At 44.5% G+C, this 20,616-nt stretch overlaps 2 protein-coding genes across 8 annotated transcripts in view; one reads left to right on the top strand and one right to left on the bottom strand.

The window, feature by feature from the left end:
* Nucleotides 1–1,492: 1,492 nt before the first annotated feature.
* FCF1 (FCF1 rRNA-processing protein) lies at nt 1,493–6,356 on the bottom strand. The gene is made up of 8 exons (XM_042790678.1): nt 6,273–6,356; nt 6,116–6,183; nt 5,920–5,991; nt 5,489–5,637; nt 4,982–5,054; nt 3,969–4,056; nt 3,429–3,523; nt 1,493–2,120 (listed from the first exon to the last, which is right to left on the bottom strand). Exons 1-8 carry the CDS (start codon nt 6,273–6,275, stop codon nt 2,072–2,074), a joined length of 597 nt encoding a protein of 198 aa, XP_042646612.1. The 5' UTR covers nt 6,276–6,356; the 3' UTR covers nt 1,493–2,071.
* The window catches only part of AREL1 (apoptosis resistant E3 ubiquitin protein ligase 1), a 40,199-nt gene continuing 25,921 nt past the window's right edge, over nt 6,339–20,616 (top strand). For 3 of the 7 annotated variants that reach the window (XR_004409364.2, XR_004409363.2, XM_042790674.1), the window contains exons 1-12: nt 6,977–7,079; nt 9,333–9,415; nt 10,662–10,919; nt 12,082–12,141; nt 12,794–13,020; nt 14,657–14,894; nt 15,883–16,052; nt 16,129–16,309; nt 17,050–17,297; nt 18,984–19,061; nt 19,562–19,703; nt 20,103–20,224. Coding sequence is in view for 5 of the 7 variants with exons in the window: in XM_042790674.1 (XP_042646608.1) it covers nt 12,126–12,141; nt 12,794–13,020; nt 14,657–14,894; nt 15,883–16,052; nt 16,129–16,309; nt 17,050–17,297; nt 18,984–19,061; nt 19,562–19,703; nt 20,103–20,224 (1,422 nt within the window). In the remaining 2 variants the exon portion in view is untranslated. Of the gene's footprint in view, nt 6,444–6,801; nt 6,880–6,976; nt 7,080–9,332; nt 9,416–9,785; nt 9,901–10,661; nt 10,920–12,081; nt 12,142–12,793; nt 13,021–14,656; nt 14,895–15,882; nt 16,053–16,128; nt 16,310–17,049; nt 17,298–18,983; nt 19,062–19,561; nt 19,704–20,102; nt 20,225–20,616 lie in introns of those variants that run through there. The other 4 variants (XM_042790675.1, XM_042790676.1, XM_042790677.1 and 1 more) reach the window with 4 other exon arrangements.

Genomic DNA, 20,616 nt, shown 5'->3' with positions numbered 1-20,616 from the left:
TGGTACACTGGTTCCCTGTGACTGCAGAGAAAGCAGTTGATGACTCAGGTGGTCCTTTCCTGTCCTGTTTCTCTTCTGACTCTAATACCCAAGTTTTTTCTGTCTTGCCAATTACACTCAATTAATGAAAACTTCCTGAGGGGTTCAGTCACTGCCAATACTTTCTTCCTGCTGCTCATTCTCCAACCCTCTTATCACTTTAGCAATTGCCTTATGTCTATTGCAGGTTCCTCCTCCTGTTACTAAAACAAGGCAGACTATAAGGAGTGTTAATTTAAGGACTAAAAGAGTTCAGTAAAGAGGCACATTTGCTTTGATTCCTAACCACAGTTTATGCTACATACATGTATTTTCATTAGGTCCCTCTGCTGGCAGGCAGACATTCCCCAAATACATCATGTTGCTGTGCCTTTGACCTCTTCTCCAGCGCCAGAAGGACTTCTATCAAATATTACCACGAGTGTCCATTTATTTCTTCTCCAGTCTCCTTCCATTTAGGTTAATTCAAGTGAAGTTATTTTCACAGGAATGATTCTAGTTAACTCTGTACTTGAAGACTTTCAAAATTAGAATTATTCTGAAAACAAAGTTACATCCTATAACTCAGTTTGCATTTGACTAAACATGGTCTTCAAGTGTTCCTGACAATACTTAAACAGTTTCCTGCAGTATCTGTAGAGGCAGGGTGCTAGCAGGAAACTTATTAGCACATCAAGGCACTTCCCAAGGACAAGAAATAATTAGCAGAGGAGAGGTATTATCTTCAGGGTATGATGTCCAGTATACTCACAGCTGAGTTCAGCTATTCTCTGCAGCTAAACCAGTGTAAGGCACCACAGGATAAAAGCTCCATTAAATTTTGGAAATTTTCTTAATTATACCAAGAACATAAAATTTTAGTCTCCCCCTTTACTATACCTCAACTCCAGCATTTTGGCCAGGAAGCACGCTTCGACATGTTGGCCCCTGGTGATCCTCATATTGTCTCTCACCTCTCAGTCATAAGACAATTCTCACCACAAAGCAGAAATCAGAAGAGCAAATTATGTTGCTAAAAATTAAAGAGTAATGGAGAAGATAGGAGAATGCAGAGTTACAGCTTTGAAATACTTTTCCCCACTTCTCCATGTGGCTTAACCATCTCTTTTCCCGCCCTTTTCCCGTCTGACCACTTCCTTCCCAACAGCAAACACTGCAGGCCTCTGAGACTCTCTTGATCCACCACCATTTCTCTGATTCTCCTCTTACCAACTCTGCTCCCAGCCCACATTAATACCTTTCCCAGTTTGACGCCTTCCTGTCACAGTTCGATACCTTCCTCCTCTTCCTTGACACCTAACGAAAGGGATAAGGCTTTGAGGTGCATACGTGCCAAGCAAGCAAGAGGGAGAGATCTGTCCTGACCCAATGCTGCCCTCCCTTCACCTCTCTGCATATAAGCAAAAGGCCTGGGCTGCCAGCTAACCCAGTACAGACACAGGAAACTGAGCAGGACACTTAACCAAACTTCATTCATTGTACAGTTGTATACAAGCCCATCAGTTCCAAATTAAAATCTTCCAGACCACTGGTCCGGAGAAGGCACACCATCTGGTGCAGATTTGACAGCTTTTCTCCAGAACGCAGATACTCATTTGCTCATGGGACAGATGTGAAGGAGTTTCCCAGAGGAATACTTGTCCTGCTGCAGGTACAGCAATAAAAAGCTTTTAAAATGTCTGTAGCTTCATTCTCAGCCAGAGTTGCATCACCAATATTTAATTTGGAATGCTGAAATCACTTTTTCCAATGATCCCAATGAAGAGGAAGTCAGGCATGTTTCGGGCCCTGCCGTCCTCTCTTTACCGTATGCTTCTCACGGCTGTAAGTAATCAGGCCAAGTCAGAACAAGGATAAATAAAAACAGACTCTTACAAGTATCTCTTTCTTAGAAGATCAAGGCTATGAAGTCAGTTCAATGTCATCCACAGTCTTATGAGTAGAGTCCCAGCAAAAAAGAAAGGGGGGTTGGAACCAGAAGGACCCTTATCCTGGCTCAGAGTCTTCATATTGATGGCTTGGGCTGGACAGGTTAGAATCGAGGAGCTCCATAATCATCTGGCATCCTCTCAATATTGTATCTGAGAAAGAAAGAGGGAAAAACCTATGAAGACAATCTACTCCAGATTGCTTCCCTCCCCATGCAGCAACAGGCTTAAAGGCAGACCGAACAGCAAGAAGCTTTGTTGCATTTCTATCTGCAGCTCAGACCCTGAGGAATTAAAATATTACTTCCAAAAGTGAAAAGCTTTCATAAGGTTACTGTTACGCTTTACCTCAAACTCAGAAATTGGGCATCTCAAAAACTCACCATCACCAGAGAAGGAAAAAACCAGTGGTTTTGTAAGATCTGACTTAGGATTTAAGAGCAGAGCACTGCAGAGAATAAAACTTCGGCAATTCAATTTATGATTCATGGCCACAGTGAATAAGGGGCAAAGATGTTTTGAGAGATGTTCCAAGCCACCTTCTAATTATAGATCAATTAAGACTACGTATTTAGAGCAATCAACCTCCTCATTTCTGACATACTGCTCTGTCTGTATATTATCAATGCAATGACTCATTGTCTCCACTGCTAGCACAACTGCCTCCTTTCCAGTATTGATTCCATCCCACCTGAAGACTTTGGCCCTTTTCTCTCCACTTCCTGACTTCTCTCCTTACCACACTACCAAACATATCTTCCATATCATGAAACAACTTGGCATAGGTTTGATGCAAGATAAATCTTCTGGGCTGTACGTTATGTAGAAGAAATATTAAAACACTGAATATGACAAACAAAGATGAGTGAAGTCTTCTTAGTCTAGGCTTTACAAGTGCTTTAAAAGGAACAGTAAATTAATTTAAGCAAATGTTTTTACAGTTGGTCAGTGGTCCTATTGCATGTAGAAGAAAAAAAAAAAAAAAACCAAACCAAAGTGAGCCAGTACTTGCAGGTACTGGAAAAATCTGTTGTACTGATATTGCTGCATGAGTATCCTGAGTTGGTTTGGTTTTTAGCTAAAAAGCAAATTCAATTTCTTAGCTGATGGTACACAAAACTACCAAACAGAATATGGCACAAGAATGGTTCTTTTCCTCAAGAACCTGTAGAATGCATTTGTCTGGTAGTCCTGCTGCTGGTAAGCAAAACTCATTTATGGAAACAGTGGCCTCAAGGAAACTAGTTTTCCAGGTCAAAGTGATGGAATATGTTGACTGCAATAAAAGTGGGTCTGTGACCAGCCTCTTCCCAGCAGCAGCTGTACTTCTGTGCAATACTAGGCCCTCTACTGCAACCTGCACTATAGACAATGAAGGAGAGAAGTGCGTGGTGATAGAGTTCCCCCCTGTCAGGCAAGGGTTGCACCAGGCAGTGTCCCTCCCTGTCAGAAGTCTCTTACCTGTGCCTGGAAATATACATTATAGGCACTCCTGGGATTTTTCGTATTCTCCGCTTGAGCTCTTTATCCACTGTGGCCACAATGTAACATTTATGCTGCAAAAAAAAGAGGCAAGTCAGATTGAACACCCCTGAACCTGCAGGAAGGAGACAAAGCTGAGCAGAAGCTTCTACTCAGTGAGCTCATTTAACACAAAAGGGTTGCAAGTCCTTAGCGAGGCATTACCAGGACTTGTACAGAATTCCGCTAGTAACATCCTTCTGCTCATGAAAACAGACTTGTAGAAACATCCCAAGTCTGTCCAGCCTTCCTACCTGACACCTTTCCCATCCCTAAGTGCTTCCTGATGCTGACCCCTACAACAAGAACGCTCAGGGAAGATGATACCTTGCTTCAACTAAAGTTGTGCTAGGAACTGAAACTACCCCTTAGTGAGATTTTACAGTTGCTTTGTGGGAAATTTAAGTCATCAGTAACTAGGAGGGATCAGGAATTTTTAGTATGTTAGCACACTATAGAAAATTAAAGAAACAGAAATACCTGAGTGACTCTCTGTACCAAGCAGTCATCTGCGTAGGTTCCTTTGTGCGCACATGGCAAGCGTTCAAACCGAGGATCCTTGGCAATTCTGTGGGGACACATAAGGCAGCATCACAGCAATCAGACCAGAACGTACAGTAACACAGTATGAACAGGAATGGGCCTTTCTGTGATGTACAGCCTGTTCTCAAAACAAGACCTGAAGTGATGGAGGGAATGGTACACAACAGTCAACTGAAATAAGGAACAACAGAAAAAAAAAGAATGCAATTTGTCTGGCTAATTGTTATAGGTTAAGTGTTTCTTAGTACTTGTTAGTTGGTTTCAAGGTCCCTACAACGCTAGGCTCTTGCCTAACAAAGGCATTTGAAACAAGTTATCTGTGGGAAGAACTAAAACTTCCTCTGGCATCCGATCATTTGTTCCATGCATACAGGAATACTTCACCTCCTCTCTGAAGGGAGCATCAAGCTGTTTAGGAGATGCACTCAGATACTTTACAACACAATAGGCCAAAATAAAAATAACAGTACATCTGACTGGTACACCTGGAGAGCACGAACTGCATTGGACTAGTTTTGCACAGATCCCACAATAACCTGGCTCTAGATTATCAGTATGTGCTACCTGCTCCTACAGCAATAATACGCAGCATGAGTGAATGGTTCTGTAAGACTCGGGTCACTTCTTTATTTATTTTTAGAAATTTCTATAATTAAAAAAATCTATATATATTTTGAAAAACAGGAGGAAGTGTTATTTTGAAAGCCTTAGGGGGGGAAAAAATGTACACATCAATATTGTGCACTCATAGATAGCATTTAGTTTTAAAAAAAATATACTCTAAACCTCAAGCCATCATACTGATCTCATACAGCCAGAGAAATAAAACCAAGTTTGGAACTCCACAGCAATGTAACCATCCTCTAGTTCAAGAGCTCCTTCATAGAAAGTACTTTTATTTCTATTAGAACAATACGTTCTAGAAACAGAGAAGAACACCCTGAACCTACCTTAACGCCACACGGTACTTCTGTCCTAACTTCTCAATTTCACCCATCACACAATCTGTGATACATGGAATACCTACATGCAAAAAAAGCCTGTATTAAAACCAAGCAGTATCTCTTCACAGACCCCTACACATTGCCCACATACCCAGGAACTATCATGGATCTCTATAACATATCATTTACAGTTTTAAACTTATAAGAACTGATGGCTGCAAAATGATGAAACTCAGACCCACTGAGTTTGATCACGCCATGGTAATTTTAGGTTTTAAAGTTACTAATGCTTTACCTTTGTTGAGATTAGCATTTAAGACCATTGTTTGACTGAAACCAGAGACAGTTCCAGGGTTACTACAGCTGTGAAACAGGCTCGATGATTATAGCACATATCCTTTTTTCAAGACTTCTGTTACTCTCAGCTAGTGGTATGAGGCAGATAAAGCACATCACGAGTGCACTGTGGCACTATGTGGTCCAGAAGCAGCTGTGGGTGATGCAGACACTCACACTTGGCATAGAGACAGTCCATCATTGACTGCACTAGGTCCAGCTTTGCCTTGATGGAGAAGTTGATAAAGTTGGTGTCAACCAGGATGTGGTAAGGGGGGCCCAACTGTGTGTTATACTGGAAGAACAAGCAAGAGGGATGCTGGGGGCTGCCGGGAAGACAAAGAATTCAGATCAGTTAATTGCAATTAACAACATATCCAATCCTGCAACTTGCCCAGAAAGAAGAGTTAACGAGCAGAAACAACAAAAGGCAGTGTGGGATGGCGACCCATCAGGCCTCCCGCTGCCCCCCAAGCCCAGTCCCTTGGTTTGGGGCACTATTTCCTACTTTCATAGTTTCGCTCAGAAAGGCAGCCTGGCCGGCCAGTCCGTCCGTCCGTCCGTCCGTCCGTCCCTCCCTCCCTCCCCAAAGCGTCGGCAGCACTTACACCTCCCGCTCCTTGATGGCACTTGGGTCCTCCTTCTTCTTCACGGGGGCTTTGGCCCGGTCCTTCTCGTTACTGCAAGGAAACACAGGCACTCCTGGGGGAGGGGAAGGGGGGAGAGGGAGGCCACGGCCGTGACACGGGGACAGCCAGCCCCGGGGCCCCGCCCGGGCCCGGGCTCAGCCGCAGCCACACTCACATGCGCTGGTCCCGGAGACTGATCATGCGCTTCATGGCCGCGTACTTCCGCGCCTTCTTCTGCTTCCCCTGCAAGGAGACGGACACGCGGTCGCGATGAGCTGGGGAGAGGCCCCGGCCCGGCGCCCCCCCCCCGCCCCACCCGGCGCCCGGCTCACCATCGCCGCTCCTGCCGCCGCTTCCGGTGCCGCCGCCACGCGTCAGCGCGCCTCTCCTCGCCGGGCAGGTCCGGGAGCGACGTCACTTCCGGCCGCCACCACCGGGCAGCGGGAGTCCGCGCCTGTCGCGCGCAGGAGGCGGGCCCGACGTCGCGGCCGCCGCCGCCCTCGGTAACGGCGCTCCCCGCCCCCGGGGCTGCGGCGGCGGGGGTCCCCGCTCTGCCGGCGGCGGGTGGCCGCCCCCGGGAGGGCCGCGGTGGGGGGCGGGTGGGGGCTCCGGGGCAGCGGGAGGCGCGGCGGTCTCCAGCTTTCTCTTTCCGGTCGGGCCGTGCGGCGTGCCGGTGGCCCGTCGCGGGGGCTGCGGGGGCTGGAGGCCGCGGGGTTTGGTGGTCCCGCCGAGCCGCAGGCGGTACGGGGGGCAGGGGGGACACGGGACCCCCGCACCCACCGCCCTCCTTCCCCGCTTCTTTTCTGTTTTGCGGGGCGGGGGGGGGGTACGGAGGTGTCCAGCCCGCCTTCTCACGCCTGCTGCGCACACGCGTTTTGAGGAATTAATGTGACGCTGGCCTTGCTGCGCTCTAGCTCGCAAACCTCCTCAGGGAAAGCAGTGGGTTGTCATCGTCTGTGGATCTTACCAACAGTTGTGACCCGAAATCCTAGCAAAGGAGCATAATTTCGGGTTTGCTTTCTGCAGCCTTAATGGTATAGTCTGCTCTAAAGTATCTTTTCTGCACGTGTGAGGAAATGTGCTCCGAGTTCTTGGACTAGACCTGGACCCTTGGTTTCCAGTGCTCTGTGCAGGGAAGGGTGAGAGCGAGGCCTCCTTGCTGTTACCTTTCTCGTTTAAGCTTCTGGGATTAGTGAGAATTTGTAGCTGCTGTCTTCCAAATGCAATTGGGTTTATCTGGTGTGCTGGTCTGAAAAAGCAGCTGTGCAGCGAGTGAGGTACTACATAGGAGTTGTTTCCTGAAGCGCTGGCTTCAGTAGAACTGTGACCGAGGCTGTAACAGTGAGGAAGAAAATTAGACTGAAAGGAGAACTGCGTTCATTAGGGAAACCACCGCTGGGGTTTTCACATGAGTGATCGTACCAGCCTTAATTGTTGGTTGAGGAAACGCAATCAGCAGAGCTCCGCTGATGCTGCTTGAGTGACCCAAATGGTTTGGATGGAGGAAATAATCGAGGAGGAAGGGAGTGAGTGATCTGCTTTCCCCATGGGTGTGTACGGTGACAAGTGGCAGAATGTTGTTCTGGCTTGGGAAGCAGATCTGGGGTCGAGATGAGACTGGCCTGAAAGTTGCCATCTGGCTGGCTTGCAGTGTTTGAGAAGGATGGGAGGAGCTGGCAGCCCTGATGGTGGTTCAGTTGCCATGAAAAGTCCGTAGACTTAGGCAGTTGGCGTAAGTCTCCCATATTTTTTTTTTTCTTGCCACTATTTTATTTGACTTGTGTGTAAATGCATATGACAAGTTCCAGCCCTGATGAGAGAATGACTGTTCTGTATGGATACTGGCTGTTGATGTGGCATTTGTACTTGACAGCTGATATTGGAGCCTGCACAGTGCCTTTTGCGCTGACTCTTCAGTCTTATGTGGGTGTAAAGTTAGGTTCCTGTGGGCATTCCTGTTTGTTGGTTTGTGCATGCTTTACTTAGTGTGAGAAAATACTGTGCCCTTTCACTCAAAAGAGAATTGTCATCTTGTGTGTGCCATGAGATGCACGTGACATTGGTGGTAGACATTTGTGCATGTGGATGGAGGGCACAGAAATGAAGGGTTCTGTCATCTTGGTTGGATGAGGTAGTATCCATCTGCAGAAAGGTTTTAAACCCGTCTTTCTTCTTAATTTTAGAACTTGTCAAAGGAGAGAAGAAAGGAATTTAAATTTATCAGTGCACCAAAAAAAACCAAGAAGCACAACAGATCTCTTAGAACCTCAGTAAATCAGCTCCGTATAGCATGCCCCCAACTTGCTCTGTAGCTGTAGCCACGTGAATGTGCCATTACTGTGTTACAGATCCTTTTGTCTGTGCAGCTATACTTGTGCTTCCTTCTGGAGCTTTGCACAGTGTTCCTCTGGCTTCACAGCAGCAACAATACAAACAAAATGTATTCCATTACTGGCCTTCCTTTCCTTGATGAGTTGAGAGAAGCATGGCATTAATATGGCCTATTTTATGATTCTGTGCTGTTTATCCCGATTATGCCAGTACTTCTCCTTGAATCGTACCAAGGTGAAACTTTTCAAATCCCCATTTTCCCTGCAGATGGCAGGAGACCATTGCTTGATCTGTCCTTGGATCAAGATCACTAAGACCTGTCAGACAATTCAGCATTTTTTTTTCCAGCTTAGCTACGATGGCACCTTATATTGCCGATTTTCAGAATTTGTTTCCCAGATTGTTAGCTGGTAGTTCTCAGCACAGATACTATTTTAATTTAGATCTGCATTCTGATGAGTGGCAACATATCTTGGATACCAGCTACTCGCAACCAGTTTCCCTACCCCAATGTATCCCAGCTGCGAGAGCATCCTTAAAGCTGCTGGCAGTGTGTATACTAGAGGGGAGTTGATTGTACAACAGCCACTTCATCTCTGGTGGCCTCCTGACTTGGTGTCTTGTTTACTATTTCATGCAGAGATAATAAAATGAGAAGTTGCTGTGCTGATTGAGGAAGGTAACTAATTCCCTGTGTCCAGTAAGCTCTGATATTCTGCAACCCAGATCAAGAGACTCAGGCTTCAATTGACTTAAAAAGCCTTTTAGTTGAAATGATGGGTCTTTCTGTTTTTATGCTTTCAAGAGAGAGATTGTGTGACTTGTGATGTGCTTTGCAGAAGGGAAGGAGTTACGGACTGAGGCAGAAATAGCTTGGGTAGATGAACCCCCCAGGGCCAGTTTTGTGCTGATGCTTTAGAAATAGCTTGGGTAGATGAACCCCCCAGGGCCAGTTTTGTGCTGATGCTTTTTCGGTGACATGAAGAGACTGGTTCTGTAAAATGCTGGAGGGAGATCTCTTAGATTCCCAAACATTGATAAGTTTCTGTGAAATTTCTCAGCTGTGTGAGGAGGAGCCACAGACCTTCCACAGCCAGGCCAAGCTGGAGCGGAGTTTCAACCAGGTGTCTGTAGCACATCTCGGGTACGTACTGTGAAAGAACTAAAATATCAAGGAAGTTGCTAGGTCTGTGATTCTTAATACACAGAGATACAAGCTTAGAAACCTGAAGCTTCATCTAGGAGGAGGATGAGAACTTATGCCCTGGGGACTGCAACACTGCTCGCTCAAGCAGAGGGAAGAAGAAAATAGCTGAGTGGGTGGGATTTTCCTTGAGAGGTGGGGGAGGAAAAGACAGTGAGAGTCAGGCTGCTTCTGCAGCACAGAGGGCTCTGTGCAGACTTACCTGTTGGTTTTCATACGTGTTAGAAAGCTTAGCGGAAGCGTGCAAAGACAGCTAGATCTGTATGACTGTTGGGATGGAGGGAAATAAGAGACATCTGAAGAGGAAAGTTGATGAGTGGAGGAATAAGGAGGAAGTGGCAGCTGAGGTGGTGGTGTGGCAGGAAGGAGGAGCACATCACTTAGATCACCAGAAGAGGTGACTGTCTTTACAGACAGCTGCTACGGTGAGCCTGGGGTCTGTTCATTTCATTCTCACTCCTTTATATAATATGTGTTCTGAATGAGTGGATGCTGACTGTGTAGGCTCTGTGACTTTTCTTCCGGCATATGTCCTGGGTTTTGTGGGTTGCATCAATCCTTGCTGTTAGATTTTTTTTTTTTTTTTTTTATCTCGATCCTGACACTAAACTAATTTAGTGGATAGTGCTACTGAAACTGAAGTGCCTTATGAGTGTACTGGTTTCTTGAATATTTAAAACAGCAGCAGCAAAAACTATTACCTAGTTTGCTTTGGGGTCCAAGAACTTTACAATATTTTTTTGTTTTTGTGTTTGCTTTAGGCTTGACTAAATAGCCCTCTAGATCTGGGCAGAATCAGTCTGAGAATAGTACATGGCATTTCGTGGGTTGTAAAGGCTTGAAATGGTCCCTGATTTTTGGCTCTCCTCATGAATAGCACACAGGTTCTTAGCTGCTCCATGAAACCCATGAGCCCGATGAAATCTATGGAGGCAGGTTGTGTTCTGTTACATCTTGAACTTGCTAGTTTCCCGAGGTCACATAATGAGATGAGAATGTGACGGGTGGAGGTTGAGGATATGGTGAAGCCTAGCACCTCATCAAAAGCAATACCTTTATAGCACCTCTCTTATGGATTTGACGTCTAGTGATACTCTTGCATTTTACACCTCTCACATGTTTCTACTTGCTAGATTTGTCCACAACAGTGGAAAGATCTAACTTTTTGCTCTCCTTTTTTTTCCAGGGAAGCTAGCAAACAAGAGGCTACAGGGAGCAGCATTGCAGGACAACACCTTTCTACAAAGAGGAAGAAATTGCTGTGCTCAGGTCCTCACCTTTCAGCAGTCATGCTGTGATGCAAGTTCCAGGAGTTTCTCCTTTTGTGATAATCTTTATGGCCTCTTCTTGCTGAAGTTTGCCCAAGTGTTGGGCACAAGGAGGAAGGATGCTGAAGAATGGGTACCCCCATTTTGGCTTTTAGAACATGGACACTTGTGTAAAGGTATGTGATTGCTCTTTGGTTGAAGGGATGAAATATCTAGAGGCCAGCAAAGGGGATTTGCTGGGTTGGAAAGTCATGGCTATTGTCGGGGGGGGAAATACCTCATTTAAGCTTTCTGCATGCTGATGTCCATTGCTGCTGCTGTTGAGATGACCGATGAATAACTCCCTTTTTGTGTTTGTTTTTAAAAAAAAAAAAAGGCAGCTTGAATGCACAATGTAGCTTCTCACTAACTGAATGGTGACATGGCGAGCTATATTGTATGCATTAGTGTATGCCAAATTATTCGTCTAACTGTCACACACGTTCCTTGCTGCTGCTCTTGTTCCATCCGTCAGCTATGTCTTATCACCCAAACAGCATGTTGTTGTTCTGGGTATGGTCTTTTTACCACATGTTTGTTTAGCAGTCCCCTCAGTGAGAGCTTCGTTCTAGATTTGTGTCTCTAAAAATTGCTGTAATCTTAATAGTGTACAAAACCGAGGTTTTAGCTTGTGTGTTGATTAGCAAGAGTTTCAGTGGAGAAGCTCCACTTTGCAGAAGTGAGTAGGAAAATACAGACGGACTGTTTTCCAGTTGCATTCATGCTTTCTGTAGTAGAGTTACAGGGCAAAAAATGGATTCAGCTCTGCCCTAGAAGAATTTTGTTTGTTCTGAACAAATGCGGATGGTCTTTTCTGCAATCCTTTTATTCCATAGCTTTTTATTTTAAGATTGCTGATTGAGGGTCAGCTTCTATCCATTTTGGTGGTGGCTCTGTGTTGTGCTTTCATGGCAGACTAGAAGTTAATTTTGTGACTTGCAAAAGCAAGTAGGTGTGAATTTGGATGAGTGGCTTTTGGCTGCTTCTGTCAAAGTTGGTGATCCTGAAAAAAGTAGCTCTTTCTTGCAGTACCCAGAGCCTACTCTCACTGTTTTCTGAGGTTAATATGTTGTCCTTCTTATAGATCTCTGAATGAGTGATGGAGGGAGAACTGTTCCTTGTAGCACGCTGTGTTGTTTGCATATTTCACAGTCTTATGGAATAATGCTTTAGGGATGTCCTTGGAGAGGAAGATAGATGATTGATAGGTATTTGTCTGAGGAATCGTAGATTAATTTTAGGCCAGTGTGTGTGTGAGGAAGAGTCATTGGACTGGACTTGGCCTATTTTGTGTTCTAGATGCAGCTGTGATCCTCGGCTGTGTGTCTCACCGAAGGGACCTGATGTTTTACATTATTGGTAAGTGAAGGGAAGGTTGCCATTGTATTTGTTGACCTCTCCATAGTCTTTAGAAGGGTTTCTTGAAAGCCTCTGCTTTCATGTTAGTTCAGTCTACCTAACAAACATGAAATTACTGTCACCCCGCACTGTGCCCTCTACCTGGCAGACTTGCCTCTCCACCATTCTTGTTCCTACAGTCCTTCCATTGATCTCATTCCTAAGCCGTCCCCTTGCTTATTTTTTTCAAGAATTAGTGCAGGGTTGTTGCCTCCATGATGCTTCTTAATCCAGCCTTAATGTGATGTGCAGGGGTTGTGTGTTTATATGACTGTTTCCCTTAAAGGAATCTCTGTAGTTCTAACTTGCAACTCAGAGGGAATTCCATGTTCTGTTGGGTTGTCTGCTAGCCATACCCGAGACTGTACCACCTTTACCTATTTTCTTTGTTTGCAGTTATTTGCAGAGTTTTCAGGGACTAGTTATTCTCTAACCTTACTTGTAGCATAACACAATCCATAAACACTCATTCAGTAGCTTCTGCCTTAAACACCTAATTTCCAGTTGAGTAGAGTATCATTAATAAAAGGCATCTTGGGCTGATGCGGACGGGATTTTGGTGCCTGACTTGGCCGTGCCACTGCAACCACCCTCTGTTCTCTCCTTGCTGCAGGTGGGATCACAATATCTGTGGTAGCCTTCTTCTTCACCATTAAGTTCCTCTTTGAGCTTGCCGCACGTATAGTCAGCTTCCTTCAGCATGAGGACCGGGAACGCCGAGGGGAGCGAACTATTTATGACTACGTGCGAGGCAACTACCTGGATCCCCGGTCCTGCAATATCTCCTGGGATTGGAAGGACCCCTATGAGGTGGGCCATAGCATGGCCTTCCGAGTGCATGTAAGAGAATATTTCTGTTTCCGTGCAGTTTTGGGGGCAGGAACAGAAGTGTAAGTTAGGGATGGGCTCTTCAAATGTTTTTTGTTGGGGCCAAGTTGGATGTAACTTCAGAGTAGGAAAACTATTTGCTTGTCTTCTTCCCTCTGTAACTATGTTGCAGAACTCTGTAAGTGCATATCTGAGGTTTGCACTCCTTAAAATCTTATCTCCCTCTCTTTAGAATCCTCTGAAGAGCTGAAGGAGACAAGGCTTGTCCTATCTACTGCTTCCTTTACTGGGAAGTGAGTGGGCTGAGCCTTGCCTTCAACAGATTTGGTGCTATCTTTTGGTTGTGCAGCTGAAGTTGGGAGTGTGGGAGTGGGCATTTTACCAACCCAAGAGCTGTAAAGCTTTATGGCGGCTCCCCGTTCCTCCAAAATTGAGTGTTATTCTGTCAGACCTTGAGAAGCCTGCCAAGGATTCTTGTTTACCTCCAATCCCGAAAGACCAAGTCTAGGGGAATAGGACAAGTATATACATAAGATGGGTGAGAGGTCTGAACACTGAGAGTTTGGAGCTACGTGGAGAAAGTTCCAACAGGTTTTGCTGGAACCCACCTTTCTGTCACACCTTCCCCACTCATAAGGGTATCAAAGTAAGAAGGGTTCAGCTAGATTGCCATACCCATCCCTCTCAGGAAGGTGAGGAAAATCCTTTTGCTTGAGGATGAGTGAGGAGTTCCAACACCAGGGCAGGCAGTGAAAAAGAGCTGAGGAGAAAGGGACTTGTTCTGTTCCTGCTGTTTAAATTTACTCCCTTCACCTTACTGATTTTCACTCATGGCAGCTCCAGCAATGTGCCCTTCCACTTCATGCTTGTCTCCCATTTGCTTAGCCCTTTATTCATCAGCCGTAGCTGTTGCATGCACTGGTTTCTCTCACTGACAGTCAAGATGTATACTACTTCAGGCCCCACACTCTCCCTTACTTAGAAACAGGGAGTAATAGTAACCTTCTGCTGACTGCAGGCTGATTGCAGATGGCAGACAGGGTCTGGCCCACAAGCCATTGGCTCTTGAAGAGCCATGCACATGGGGTTTCAAAGTGTAATTCTTTCCTTGTAAGGAAGTACAGGTTGATGTATGCCACCTTGTAAGATTGTCTGGCAGATCGCTTGTGTGATTGAGCTGCCTGTGATTTTATCTAACACGTTTTCATGCTGATGCTTCTTACTGGTAACAGACAGGGTCAGCATCTCCACACTGTTTTCTGTAACAAATTGGTGAGAGCTTTTCCATAGCTTAGCTGTATAAATGAACAAGATCATATTGTTTCTCTGAAAGGATGTGGCTTTGCTTTTTTCCTTTTACTTATAGGTTCTCTTGATTTCTGCTCTTCTGCAGAGAAGAAATGCCTAGAGGCATGTTCTTTTCAGGGCACTCATTTGAACCCCAGAACAAAAGCGAATGAGGCTGTTCAATGCCCACTTGTGCCCTGTTCGCTTTGGAGGATGCAGCCTGTCTGACAGAGCTGGCTGTTAATTTTGTTTCTATTGCTGAGCTGGGGTTCTTGCCCTTGTTCCCCCAGGGCGACTTGCTTTCTCTTCCTCTGTGCACTGTGTATTTTTGCTGACCTGTACTTTTCCATTTCCCATGCAGTTATTCTATAAAAATGGGCAACCTTTCCCTGCTCACCGGCCTGTGGGGCTGCGAGTTCACATCTGCCATGTGGAGCTAGCAATTGATATTCCTGTAACCCAGGAAGTTCTTCAGGAGCCTAATTCCAATGTGGTGAAAGTGGCCTTCACTGTGCGCAGGGCTGGGAGATATGAGATCACTGTAAAACTTGGTGGCTTGAATGTGGCCTACAGCCCCTACTACAAGGTGTTCCAGCCAGGTAAGGTCTAAGTGGCCCCCTAATGATTCAAAGTAGATTTGGAGGTATTGGAGGCATTTAGGTAAATGTGTTTCCAGCTAAAATAGGTAGGTGACAGGGAAAGGGTTACCCTTCACCATTTTCCTCTTGACGTGTGTAGATCCCAGCAATAGACCCATGACTGAAACATACTTGTGACTACCAGTATGTGACAAAATAGAAACTGCCTTTCAGAATCAGTCATTAGTGCTGCTTAAACTCCCTAACCACTTGTGTCATGTTCTGTTTTGCAGTAACTTCTTCATGATCCACCTAGTAGTCAGAGAATGCCTTTTTTGAAAGTACTGAGTTACTGAATTGGAAATGATGTTATGATTCATCTCTTCCTCTTTTTAAATACCCTTCTCTATTCCTTTAAGCTCCTGGAGCAGTTGATACCTTTAATTATACACTTCTTTAAAAGCATTTCCTTTTTATCCATTTTAAATTTCTTTCCTTCTACTTTTGTTTCTTGACCCTGGTCGGTGTCTTTTATATTTCATGTACATGTTAATTGAAAGTACCTCTATTCCACTGCATTGTGAATAGCTACAAAGCTTGCTAAAATATCCCTTCAGCAAGAGGAAGCTCAGACTTAATTCAGATACCTGCCAGGCTAAAGTTTGTTTGGGAAGCTGAATTTGCAGATTTCCTTGGATGTCAGCTGACTTGTACTTTGTATGTGTAGTGGGAACAAGTTCTTGAACTGAAGATTAGAATGATGGAAAAATGATTCTTTAGAAGGCTAGTGACTGGGTTTGCGTTATCAGTATTAAGTTTCTGACCTAAGGCAAATCCTGTGCACCACACTGTATGTCAGTGCTCAGATACTTTGTTTTTCGAATATAGGGGCATAGAATAGTTTTATATTTGATCCATTTTCAGGGGTATTGTGCCACTAGTTGCTTTTTGTTTGCTCTTTGTAGCTTCACCTTGAATTTGTTTGACTCTAAACTGTTGTCTGCTTCAGGGATGGTGGTTCCCTCCAAAACCAAAATTGTCTGCCATTTCTCCACTTTGGTGCTGACCTGTGGGCAGCAGCACACTCTGCAGATAGTTCCCAGAGATGAGTATGACAATCCCACCAGCAATTCTGTGTCCCTGATAGATGAGCACAATTACAGCCTCTCCATCCATGAGGTGAGTGCAACCTCATCCCTTGCTGCTTGACTTCAGGTGAGCTAGAGGCCCCTTTATTAATTTGTTTTCTGTTTAGCTGGGTCCTCAAGAAGAAGAGAGCTCCGATGTTGTGTTTGAGAAGTCTGTGGTGTCCAATCGGCAGACTTGCGAAGTGTTCTTCCGACTGACCTTGCACTGTAGGGGGTGTTTCCACGCCTGCATCTCCTACCAGAACCAGCCCATAAGCAATGGTGATTTTGATATCATTGTTCTAAGTGGTGAGTCAAGAGCTACTCAATATTCTTTCTCCAGGTGTCCTCTTACAAGATGATTTGCACGCTTGTGTAGCAGAGCTAAATGTGGCTTCCCTGCAGGCTAGCCATGCTTAAATGCAGAAGCAATGCCTATTATTCATTTGCAAATGTGAAGGTAAATGAATTTGCTGCTGACAGGGGAGATTTCTGAAGGCTGATATTCTCTGTTTCATCAGCAGATAAAAGCACATGTGTTTGTTTTTCCCCTATCTCAGGAGGTTTATCTCTGAAATTAGGCAATTTTTATTGCTTGCTAGTACTTGGCATCTGAGCCATGCTGGAAGGGAGCCAGTCATGTATTGTATGCTAAGCTACATGGATGAAGAACACTGCATGTAACCTATGTGCTTTTTCGCAATTTTATAATTCCTGGTTTCTTCAGAAGTGAGCCAGTCTGCAATGTGGCTGTCAAGTGGCTATGCCTTCAGGCTGGTGCTCTGAGAGAGAGATTCTGTATGCCTTTTTCATTTTTTCTTCAACCAGTCACTGTCTGAAGCCAGGACAGACAAACTCCTGTCTTGAAATCTTTTCATCCCACTCCTGGATTCTCTTTATCGGAGTTTCACTTCATCAGGTTTTCCTTTGGATGTGTAGCCTTTTCTTTAAAACCATAGTAACTAATGTGGTGGTAGTCTGTGGGTTCTTTACTTTTTTATTCTGGTCTCCATTAAGATTTACACAACTCTTACATCTGTTTCCCTCAGAGAATGAAAAGAACATTGTAGAACGCAATGTGTCCACCTCAGGTGTCAGTATTTACTTTGAAGCCTACCTTTATGATGCTCCTAGTTATGCCAACACTCAGTGGCAACTTCCACCAACGCACCTGAGCTCCTCCCAGCGCCGTCCTTCTACTGCAACTGAGGATGAGGATGAAGATTCTCCTTCTGACAGCCAAACCCCTGAGAAAGTGAAGAAACCTAAAAAAGTGTACTGCTATGTGTCACCTAAGGTAGATAGCCCAAAGTTACCACTCTTGAGTGCATGTTTAAAGTACGCTGCAACTGAAGAGCAGCTATATCTTAGCTCCAGATTTAGGTGCGTTGGATTTGGTTAGAAAAGGTTTGCCTAAGCCTAGACAGCAAACGTGAAGCTCATGACTGAGAATAACGTTAAAATGTTCCTTGAAGCTTTAAGACTCCACGTGTCTTTCTAGGTCTGATCTGCTGGGAATTTTCTCACTGATTGTTCAATATATACTCTGTTTGTATCTCCTTTGTTCTTGTCAGGTCAGACCTGCAATTCCCTTTCTCAGTTTCGGATACCTATAGATCGGAACTTAGAGATTCTCAGATTTTCTGTCTTTGTCCTGTTTCTTGAATGTTTCAGGGAAAAGAAAAGAAAAAAAAAGTGTTCAGAGGACAAAGGGTAAATGTAGAAGTAGAAGAAACAGGATTCAAGCAAGTCAAGAGAAACTGAGGATCCTCTTATAGTAAGAATATGTTAACAGAAACTATTACCCTTTATTATTGCCTACAAGCATTCAGGGAAACTAGAAAGAAAATTCCACTAAATCTACTAATAAATTTAAATTCACTTTGTTAATCTACCAATCTGAATGAGTTCTGAAAAATGCAGTCATAAATACCTGTTAAAGACTAATCCAGGAATTGCTTTCATGACAGAGAAAGAGGGCTATGAAACAGTTCTAGGTTGGAGTGATTTCTAAATCTCTGCTGCATGTGGCTCTAAGAAATGACGTTGAGAATGAGTGCTGGGTTCTCATGAGCTCAGCATCCTTTCATCCTTGGGGTATCATTCTGGACTTTTGTACTCTTTTCTATTGCATTACCTGGTAAAGGAGATCACCAGAAGTGGGTACTGTTGTAGGTTCCCTTTAGGTGCCAAAGTTGTTAATGTGATTCTGATGCTTGCGTACTTGTGTCCCTGGATATCTCTGTATATAGCTAGAGCATCTGTCTTGTACTGTAGATAACTGTTACTATGCTGTTATTTCTTTAAGGGGTTGTTGTTCATATTTGCTTTCTTTCTGGAAAAATGTTGCTCGTCATTTTTTCCAGTCATTGCAACTAGAACAGGCTTGTGTGGGAAATGGTTTTGTGTTTTGTCTAAAGATGCTAAAATTTCATCTTAGCTTGCTCTCCGGAAGGCGACAGTTCCACAGTTAGTATTTATTTGTTCTGGCAGAAATAGACTTGAGAAGAAATTTCTGCAAATCTCCTGGATTTAGCAATTGCAAGTGCTTTTTGAAAGTTGCTTGAAATGGTTCTGAAAATTAGGGAGTAGTAGCAATAATTCTGTTGATGTAACTTTTTCCAAAACCTTTTTGTCAATGCATTACGGTCTTGTCCTGAATTCAGCCCCTCAAGTGTACTTAACATTACCTTCCGATTAGGCTGGTGATGTTCTGCTGAACACAGTGCTGTAAAACCTGTGTCATGCTGGGATCCTACATGCATCATAAATGCACACAGTTACAAGTTGCTTATGGTTCTGTACAACTTTAAAGGTTTTTATGTGTTGTGCCAGAAGAAGATGTCACCAAACGTTGCAGAAACCTGTCCATGGGGTTGGAGGGAGGTCTGGCCTTATGGATCTATCCTGTGCCTCGTGTTTGAGGGACAACCCTTAACAGATGTGTGACCTTTAACATTTTATTTTCCTTGTGATTACTCAGCAATTCTCAGTGAAAGAATTTTATCTGAAGATCATTCCGTGGCGCCTTTTCACCTTTAGAGTATGTCCTGGCACAAAGGTGAGCCTCTTTCCATGTAGCTGTCACTGCACCTCCATATTGTTAGTTTGCAGTCCTTGTGAACAACAGTCTAATTTTTCCTTTTGGAGAGAAGGGCTTCCACCCACAGAACAACATCTTGTGTAAAATTCAACTCTGGAATTCCCCCTCAGTGCCTTAATTCTGCTAATATTTACAAATAGGAGTCAGTTGTATCACTCCTTCCTGCCTTTTGTCCCAGTGCTAGGCAAAAATCTTGATTCCATTTGCATTTCTCTTATTTTCCTATTAACCTTGCTAAAATTCTGTGATTGTGACCACTGAAGCCCCTAGGTTAGGGTGTGAAGTTTGAAGCAGCCTCCTAACTGGAGTCTAGATGCTTGAAAAAGTGTTCCTGGTAACTGCATCTGCATGGGTGAGCAGAGCAAGTCTTAGAGCATGGGTGGTGTTGCTCTATCTACTGAACATACTGTGCCTTCTGCATGATGGGTTTACCCTTTCTTGCATCTTTTTGCTACTAGTTTTCATACCTTGGTCCTGACCCTGTGCACAAATTACTGACACTGGTGGTGGATGATGGGATCCAACCCCCTGTGGAACTCAGCTGCAAGGAGAGGAACATCTTGGCAGCCACTTTCATTCGTTCTCTGCATAAAAACATAGGTAAAGGAGTGGTGAGGTGGGTACAGCAGTCAGGAAGTTAGCACCTGAGTCTGCTAGTTTCCCCAGGGAATGAAGATTGCCAGCACTGACCTCTGATGAGAACTCTGATTCCTGGAGTCTCATGTTCTGTTCCAGTTGGTGCTTCCAGTGAATGTATTTCATCATGCCAGCTGTTCCTTTTCAGTTTGGCTTCTCTGTCAGGCTCTTTGGAAGCACACCTGTGAGTATCTGAATGTCAGCAAGACTAACTGAAAACTGCCTTTAGAGTTCAGTCTCCAAACATTGCTGTAATAAACTCATCCTTGGTCTGTAAAGCTGACCTGTGCAGTTTTAGGAATGCCTTCTAGATGTTTGAGGTGTTGACAGCTCAGGCCTGACCCAAATTGTCACTATTCTCAGGAGGCTCAGAGACCTTCCAGGACAAAGTGAACTTCTTTCAGCGAGAGCTACGTCAGGTGCATATGAAAAGACCTCATTCGAAGGTCACACTGAAGGTCAGCCGTCACTGTCTGCTGGAGTCGGTGAGTGTATAGGTCACCTTGCTTAAGACCAGTGCTTCCTCCATCCTTTTTTTTTTCTGCCCAGTGCCTAAAGAAGTCCGAACTGACATCTGGAATGGCAGCTACAGTAGAAATGATTAGGGCTTCTGTTTCAAGACAGATGCTAGTAGACAGCTTGAGATGGGAAAAATTTTAAAAATTTATGATCTTAAGGTAACTCCTCTGTGTTCAGGTTTGGTGTTGTGTGGGATGCTGTGTTCCTTCTCTACAGCCTGTAGGATCAGATCAATTTCTTAAGTAATTAAGAAACTTCAGTTCTGATAAATTTTTAAGGAACTCATCCCAGAGTAAATCAAGCCCTGAGAGATGTCTAGAGTAAATGCATTCATAGCCTGTAAAAGCAGGAAAGCTGC

This window comes from Tyto alba, unplaced genomic scaffold (genome assembly GCF_018691265.1).
Source record: "Tyto alba isolate M040663 unplaced genomic scaffold, T.alba_DEE_v4.0 Super-Scaffold_18, whole genome shotgun sequence".
NCBI classification, from domain to species: domain Eukaryota; kingdom Metazoa; phylum Chordata; class Aves; order Strigiformes; family Tytonidae; genus Tyto; species Tyto alba.
The sequence above is the reverse complement of the archived record's forward strand: the minus strand, read 5'-3'. Positions and strand labels throughout refer to the sequence as shown.